This window comes from Telopea speciosissima, chromosome 9 (assembly GCF_018873765.1).
Source record: "Telopea speciosissima isolate NSW1024214 ecotype Mountain lineage chromosome 9, Tspe_v1, whole genome shotgun sequence".
In the NCBI taxonomy this organism is placed as follows: Eukaryota; Viridiplantae; Streptophyta; class Magnoliopsida; order Proteales; family Proteaceae; genus Telopea; species Telopea speciosissima.
The window spans coordinates 6,902,492-6,911,242 of NC_057924.1; the positions used below are offsets into that span (position 1 = coordinate 6,902,492).

Sequence of the window (8,751 nt, forward strand, 5' to 3'; positions counted from 1 at the left end):
CGCCTCCTTTAACTCTTCTCTGTAGCGGCAGATTCATATGTGGATTGGAGTATGTATCTCACAACAGAAGAAGATTTTGGAGGCAATAATCCAGGGATGGGGTCGCCCAGGAGAGAACAACCGATGCCCCAAATCTCAGTTTGAACAAACATAAACCAAGAGAGATCGAACTAGATTGGATTCACTATGCCCCAAATCTCAGGTCAGGGAGGCAACTCCAAATTTGGAGAAGAAGAGGGCAAAGTTGGAATTTTCCACTGAGTATCAGAAGGATATTAGAAGAGGGCAAAGTTGGTATTTAAAATGTATTATTTAACACCGTTCACTCACCGTCCGCTCAGGGGGTGTGGCTGTATAATTTAGAAACACAAGGGATCACTCTGTATTTAATACAAACCTCAAGGGGTGATAGTGTAATTTTCCCTTAAAAAAAAAACCTTACCCAGTGCACAAGGCTCCCTCATTTTGAGGGGTCTGGGAAAGGTCAAATCTACGCAGCCTTACCCCTATTTTCAGGACTTGAACCCGTGACCAAGCATTCAACAAGTGACCACTTGACCAACACGCCAAGCACGACCCTCATAGAGTATAGATCTTCAAAATAAGTGATTGCGTTCCAAGAATTTCTCAAGTAGAGAAGTTTTTCTTAGCCTTCCAAGTTTGATTTATTTTCATTAGACCTTCATCTAATGTGAATTAATTGTTATAACTGCTATAATTTTAATAGGCAAATGAAAGCTGTGCAGATTAACGTATGTGATTAATAATTAGTAAGTTTCGAGTATTAATTGAAATTTATGTTATATTTTTACATAAATTAAGAGATAAATGAAGGTTGTGCAGGAAGGAAGTATATATGTGAGAACTAATAAGTTTCTGAATAATTATGAAACGACCATATATATATAGAGAGAGAGCGAGAGAGTTTGCCATGTAAATTAATTCACTCCATCTCTTCTTCTCTTGCTAAACACATCTGTGGCTGAGACTACAATGGCGAGGATTGATAATATTGTGTTGTTGAAGTGGGTAGTGTCCTTAGCATTTGCTTTGTTGTTATTAAGTCCGAAGCAAGCATTTTGAGAGAAGCAGGATTGGGTGTCAAGGAAACTATTAGATCAAGCGCCCACCGAAACACCTGCAAATAGTTTGGAGCAACTACAGCATGATCGCATAGAAGCAATAGTGTCTTCACTCACAAAGTGGCAAAAAATTATCCAGCATGCTCTTGGGAGGGCAAAAGAATTAAATCCTGATCTTATTGTACCAAGAGAATTGAATAGACAAGAACTAGAAACATTAGCACTTGAAATCATAAGGGGAGAAGAGAAAGTTAAGGAAGAAACTAAAGAGATTCCACCAACAGATTCCTTGAATAGTTTGGAGCAACAACATGATCGCATAGAAGCAATAGTTTCTTCACTCACAAAGTGGCAAAAAATTATCCAGCATGCTCTTGGGAGGGCTAAAGAATTAAATCCTGATCTTATTGTACCAAGAGAATTGAGTAGACAAGAACTAGAAGCAATAGCGCTTGAAATCATAAGGGGGAAGAAAATAGGTCTAAATGAGTGGGGGTATGAGATTCCACCAACAGATTCCTTGAATATTCGACACAAACCACATAACACTTAATTACCATTGTGATGTATTAGTTATTATCAATAAGGAATAATAAAAGCATTTTTCTTTACAATTAATTAATAAACAATGAATGCATGCTAGCTCTCTCTCTCTCTCTCTCTCATTGGTCAAAATGGTAATTAAGTTCATTGTGAACAATATTTAATTTCTACGTGGTAGATGTTTGTATGGTGTCTGTCTTCCATTATGTCTTCATTAATATCCACTAAGTATGTATAATAAGAGAATGAAAAAGAAAAATGGGGTAAATTATATTTGAGGTACCTATTGTTTAAGGAAATTACATTTAAAGTATCTGACATTTTAAAAACTATGTTTGAGATATCGAAATAGAAGCTATGGGTAAATGACATCAAATGTACCTAATGTTTTAAGAAATTGTACCTAAGATATTTAAGGTTTCACATGTGATGTTTAGGATACCAAAACCCTATGAGAGGGTGTAGGAAATACCACCAAGTAGAGATCTCTACTTGGTTGCATGGTCCCTACACAAGCGTTTGGGCCAATGGAGGAGTACAGTTGGGTATCTACCTAGGGGCAGAGGTGTCATTTCACGGTGTCCTGTGAGAGAGCGTAGGAAACACCACCAAGTAAATAAAAAAAAAAAGGGAAGGGGTTCATGCACACTTTGTGCACAGGGAAGGAACCATTTGTCACATAGGAACGTTTTAGTACAAGGGTAAAATAGTTTTTTCACACCATTAACTAATAGCAGATTAACACCGTTACTGTAGAGGGGGACGGATGAGTATTTTCAAAAACCAGAGGATGATTTAAGTTTCGTTTGAAAATCAGGGGGTGACATGTAATTTACACAAAATAAATTCATTCTAATGGATAAAATTCACATTTACATTCTAAAAAAAAATATATTCTTTTACCATCATGTTCACAATTCTAGAATCTGAAAACAATCTTGAAACTAATATAAACTTATTGCCATGTTAAAAAACCTAAAAAGAACTGAATTGGGTTAAACCCTAATTGAGTTTGAACCCAACACATAATTGGACTTATGTCTAACCCAAAACCGATTCTGTGTTGGTCCATTACCAATATTCATATTTTAACTATTAAAATCTAATTGGATATGGGCCAAAGCTTAAGTCCATTACCCATAATAAGAAGGATTATACTCTCCAATTCCTAAAGGTTGGCAGTGTTAGGTGGAGATGCTGACGCATGGCAGCTCGGACATCCAACGATCTAAGCTCAACATAATCAATGAGCTCGGATCGTTGGATGTCCGAGCTGCCACTTATCGGCATCTCCACCTAGCACTGCTGCACTACCAAGTTTTTAGGAATTGGAGAAGATAATTTTCCTAATAAGAATGAGTCAAAAGATTGCCCTACAAGTTATCCACTAGTAGACACCTCATTTTGTCATCCCTTGGAGACTACTTTGATAGACTACTCAGACTATGTTGAGTTTCTCTCGAGGCCGTGAGTTCTCTTATTTATGAACCAAGAAGGTCCTCATTAACAAACCGTCTAGGATCAAAATACCATTGGCACAAGAAAGATTACAGAAAAAAAGGTTATCGCCCTCGGAAACATGTCGATATGTAGATTATTTCATCATATCTACATTTTGTATACTCAAATACCCCTTTCACTGGGAGAAGATTCCATTTCAAAGAGTGGGGCCCATACTACAGGTAGTTGGTACCATACTGTACAACCCTTGATCTCCATACCAAGTTGAAGTATGCAAAATAATGAGAAAAATGATCTTTGAATCACCTGATTCGAACATACAGAGCCAAAAAATATGGGCGTTCGGACATTCCAAGTTCAACCTTGGACAGGGTCAGCCTGACCAAGTTCTATTTGGAACTATCTCGGTTTAGAAGTGAGCCATAGTGGCAAAAAAATGATATTCAACACTCAAAAGGGGAAATCGATACTATGAGGCCCCGACTCACCATTGAGCAACCTTCGATTCCAACCATTGAACAAAATCTTTCAATTGTTGAGGACATTTGATGCATACTTCAACATGCACTCATACTTATTCGACACTCGAGCCCCGGATTTGACGACGGGGCCTGTTTTTTGGACAGGGTCTAGATGTCGAGCCAATCCTCCTCGTTGTCGAATTCTGTAGATTTGCAGAATATAGTACCTATCTTTTACCAAGATTGTAATGCCAATTGCGTATGGAACCTAATTTGGAAGCTATGGGCCTCATTCTGGACACTTCTTAGTTCCCAAGTAACTCCAACACGAAATTTACATACCAACATCTTATTGGACAAGATTGTTATCCTAACCTAGATCATTGATATAGAACTACTTTGGGAGGTTCCCAATAAACGATATAGATCCATACAATGATCCTAGAACATATCTAGGGTTGTTTGCTTCTACAATTTATAAATAACAATCCTCTTGTGTTGAGGGAGATCCTTTTCTAATTTAGCTTGGGGGAAACTCTACACAAGTGAGTTTTCAGTCTTTGAGTGAATCGGAAAGAGAACATGCTATCACCTATATCTACTCTTGGGCAATCGAATCCGAATTACTTGCCATTTTAATTTTTATGCCCACCTTAATTAGAGTTCTCAAACCTTCTTTATGATTGATTTCCAATTTTTTAATTTTTATGTTTCCTAAGAGATCTCTACTTGGTGACATGGTCTCTACACAAGCGTTTGGGCCAATGGAGGAGCACAACTTGGTATCTACTTAGGGAGGGCAGAGGCGTCATTTCATGGTGTCCTGTAAGAGGGCATAGGAAACACCACCAAGTAGAGATTCTACTTGGTCGCATGGTCTCCACATAGGCGTTTGGGCCAATGGAGGAGCACAGCTGGTATCTACCTAGGGGTAGAGGCATCATTTCACGGTGCCCCGTGAGAGGGCGTAGGAAACACCACCAAGTGAAAAAAATAAAAAGAGAAAAGGGGAAGGGGTTCATGCACAATTGTGCATAGGGAAGGAACCATTTGTCACGTAGGAACGTTTTATGTGCGTGTGCATGGTGCACAGAGATGCACAAAACTGTTAACCCAAAAAAATAAAAAAAATAAAAAAATAAAAAAAAAACTTGAAAAGGAAACAACTAATCACTGGATTTTTCTTTGAACACACTCACAAAATTTCTTATGAATTCCTACCAAATATGGATGGGAGTCCACCCGCATATGGTAGTGAGCATCAAACACGGATTAGGCCTTTTCCATGGCTAGCTTATAAACTTGGTGGACATGTTCCCTACTCGATCAATTACTTTATGTTGTAGTTCAAGAACTTGAATCACATCATATAAAAGATTAAAGCCAAATCAAAGCCGATTCAAAAAGGTCATTATTTCAAGAGTTTGAGCATCTCCAGACAATCTCAGTAGGCAAACAGCATTCTTCATCCTTTGATTCTCGATCAGTATTGTAAGAGCCTCCATTAGTACTCTTTCCAGTTCTGCCTCCAATGTTGAAGTCGCATACCCAGCTTCGATAATTGCTATATATGATTTCTTTGATTCTCGGTCAGTACTGTAAGAGCCTCCATTACTCCTTCCAGTTCTGCCTCTAATAATGAAGTCGCACACCCAGCTTTCATAATTCCTATATATGATTCCTTCTGCAGAGAGAGGAAGGATCAGAACTGCCCAATTAACCTGTTATCTCTGTCACACTCTATTAAAACTGCCATCAGTAATAAATATTGGGTGGGAGTAGTGCATGTTAAGACTGGTTTGATTTAAATCCTGAAAAGATTTTATTAGATCATGAAATATATACAACCATCTGATCAAAACGTACTATTCCAGTTTGGTTAACAAGATTTGAGTAAAAGAACATCACAACCTCTCAATTCCAAAGCCCATAGATTATAGATATTCAAAATGAGTGATGGGTTCCAAGAATTTCTCATGTAGCCAAAACATAACACTTCCATTTTGATATATAATTATTATATAAGGAATAATACTAACATTCTTGTTCAAAATATATAAACTCTGCTCTCTCATTGGGGGAAATGGTACGTAATTCATTGTGAATGATATTAACCGAGGCTCGTAGTAGACTAATACAAACATTCTTGTTTTTATCGCCTGAGAATACAAAATCAACCTAGAATGCATACCAAACACAACATAACTGAAGAAAAAAAAAAATTCATTTGAATACTTATTAAATTATACATTTGACAGCGCATAATTACCAAACCATGCAATAGGTGAACCTAATAATGTAGGTCATCCATTTTCTTAAAATGAGGTTTAAATGCTCTTGAGTTGTTAAATGAGAATCCATATTATCAATTCACGCAATAGGAGAACCTAATAATGCCTATGCATCTGTAGTAGGGTTTGATTGAGATTTTGAACCTGTTTCTTCCATGACTCCTCTTTAGAGAGTGAGACAGAAATGCTTGAAGTAGGAATCAATTTAATTACATCGTACATATTGGGATCAGTTCACACTCTCTTTCTCTCTGAAACTTGTACCAAATACATTAAACTCATACAATTTAAATCAAGGGCTACCAAACTATTAATAAGGGTAGTTTTTTTTGTGGGGGGTGGCGGTGGAAGTCCCTCTCAGTCTCTCACCAAATCCCCTACCCCCTAATGTTAGGGTTACCAAGAACAAAAGTCAAACATTGTTTTGTTGGATGTTTTAAAAGAATTGTATTAAGTACAAAAAGGGAAAAGTTTTCATACACGGCTGTGTAAATCGTGTATGTGAGGGGGTCTCTCACAAAGAATTGGAAAAGTCATAAATCCTCACCCATTAATTAATGCCTTGAAACTCCCACCCTCTCACATACATGATTTACACGACCGTGTACAAAACCTTTCCCCATACAAAAACTCACACAACTAAGAACAATAAATTTTACCAAAAACAAGAAAAAAAAATTCAATAATATCATACCAACAAAATATTCACTAAGGTAAATTATTTTTTGGGGTGGTGAAAGTCTCACTCGCCAAACCCCCTTAGCTAGGACCTAGCGTTAGGGCTGAGAACAATAAATAACCAAAAATGATCGATATCTACTCCCTAGTTTTATTGGAAGTTTTTTTAAAAAAACTTCACATCACTAGTTTTTAATTAATAGCTAAATTAAATGCTAGAAGCCAGATAGAACATTATTAAATTAACCACATACACGTACAAAGCATTCGATGATTCGATATCTTTGATTTTTTGTGGGGATTTGATATATGCCACTAGCATCCAAATCTTATTCAGTAAATGACAAATTAATGAAGCCTAATTAGTCCGAAATTAATTAGGAATGATATATAACTAATAATTTTATCAATTTCATCAAATTCCTAATCCGTGAATATGATTTGATCCAATTAATTAAAAAGCTATAAAAGTTTTCATAAAATGAATAAGTAGATAATTAAGTACAATTACATCTTATTTTATTATTTTAAACATATATTATACAAGTACATTAAACAAGGGCATGCATTAGATATAGATTAGATCCCTGTTTGGTTGCATGTTAAGCAAGAGAGAACAAACACTCAAAAACACTATTTAAAATGAGAAGTGTGAGAGGTAGTGAAGTACCAAGTTGATCAAAAAACTCAGCAGGAAGAGTACTGAGTACTGACTGACCAGATGAAGATGTCTCTGCTTCTGATCTTGTTCTTATTCCTTCTGTCGTTCCTTGTCTCCTCAAGCCATTCCATTCATCATTCTCTTGATGATGATCACTTCAGCCTTCCAGTGGTGAAGATCCCAGTCTTGTATGTTGAGGAAGAAGGAGCACCTTATTTCTTATTAAAACTTGGATTTGGAACACCCAGAATTAGATATTTTCATCTGCTCATGGATACAGGAAGCAGCTTTACATGGGTGCAATGCAAACCATGCCAAGTTAGGTGCTTCAAACAACCAAGCCCTATATTTGATCCCTCCCTATCTTGTTCATATGCTCCCATACCTTGCCATTCATTGGAGTGTTCAGTATTGAAATCTGCAACCTCCTTCCCCACCTTACCTTGTAGTGACACATGCAAGTACAACCAGCGTTACCTGAACAACGACGTTGCATCCATCGGCGATTTCGCCAGGGAAATGCTACATCTTTTGCCCAACATTGTGGTACCGGGTTTTATCTTTGGATGTGGCCAAAACAACACTGGTTCTCCAGATGTCTTCGATGGAGTTGTTGGGCTGGGAAGAAATAGACTGTCCCTGGTAGATCAGAGCAGCCCGATATATGGTAAGGTCTTTTCTTTTTGTTTACCTTCTCCACAAAAATCCAATGGATTTCTGACCATTGGTAACAAAGGGGGATTACCAGAATTATTAACTGATCCAGAGTTCAACTACACATCTCTTGTGTCTCTCGAGAGTGACCCAGATCTTTACTATATCAATTTAGTTGGTATCAGTTTAGGAGATGATCAGACTGTGAGTATCCCTCCCTTTCCACTGGCCATTGATACTGGATCAACGGTCAGTTTGCTCCCAACTTCAGTTTATGTTCCACTCCGTTCTGCAGTGAGGAAAGTTTTGTCCAAGTATTCACCATTTCCCATTGAGCCCTTGGATACCTGCTACAACTTAAGTAGTAGTGTGATCCCACCAGCTATTACCCTTAATTTTGAAGGGGGCATAGTCATAAGACTGCCTCAATCAAGAATTCTTCTAACCATCTCTCCCTTTACTTGCCTACCCTTCATTGAAATTGGAGATGATGATAGGAATGACGGAATTATTGGAGGTATTCAGCTTCAAACTCTGCAAGTGCTTATTGATGTTGTCAACCGTAAAGTCGGTTTTGCTGAAAAAAATTGTGATTGATGTTTATATTGTTGTGTTAAGTTTATTAGGATATCATATGAAGTCCCGGCCGGCCATAGTAATGAACAATATTAATTGCTTGTCTTTGTTTCCTTCTGGTAGGAGTGTTCTCCTGCTATCTTTGTTGCTTTGTATTCGTCTGGTTATGCCTGGACGTTAAACAGTTGTATTTGTTTTATCTTTTAATTTAAATCTTGCTTGACTTCTAGAAAAAAACAACATTACTTGCCATTGCCATTTGCTAAATTCATCTCTCAGTATTTGCTCAAATTGAGAACAGTAAAACCCAATCAGCTGGGTTCACATTAGGCTTGCCATTGACT

The 8,751-nt window shown here is 37.3% G+C and overlaps 1 protein-coding gene across 1 annotated transcript; it reads left to right on the forward strand.

Moving 5' to 3' along the window:
* Positions 1-7,243: 7,243 nt before the first annotated feature.
* Positions 7,244-8,428, forward strand: LOC122640326 (aspartyl protease family protein At5g10770-like). Its single transcript, XM_043833486.1, has one exon. The coding sequence runs from the start codon at positions 7,244-7,246 to the stop codon at positions 8,426-8,428; it is 1,185 nt and encodes a 394-aa protein (XP_043689421.1).
* The last annotated feature ends 323 nt before the right edge of the window (positions 8,429-8,751 follow it).

Bases quoted from the DNA above. Each gene is read 5' to 3' on its own strand.
- LOC122640326 (XM_043833486.1), top strand. From the start codon at position 7,244: ATGTCTCTGCTTCTGATCTTGTTCTTATTCCTTCTGTCGTTCCTTGTC.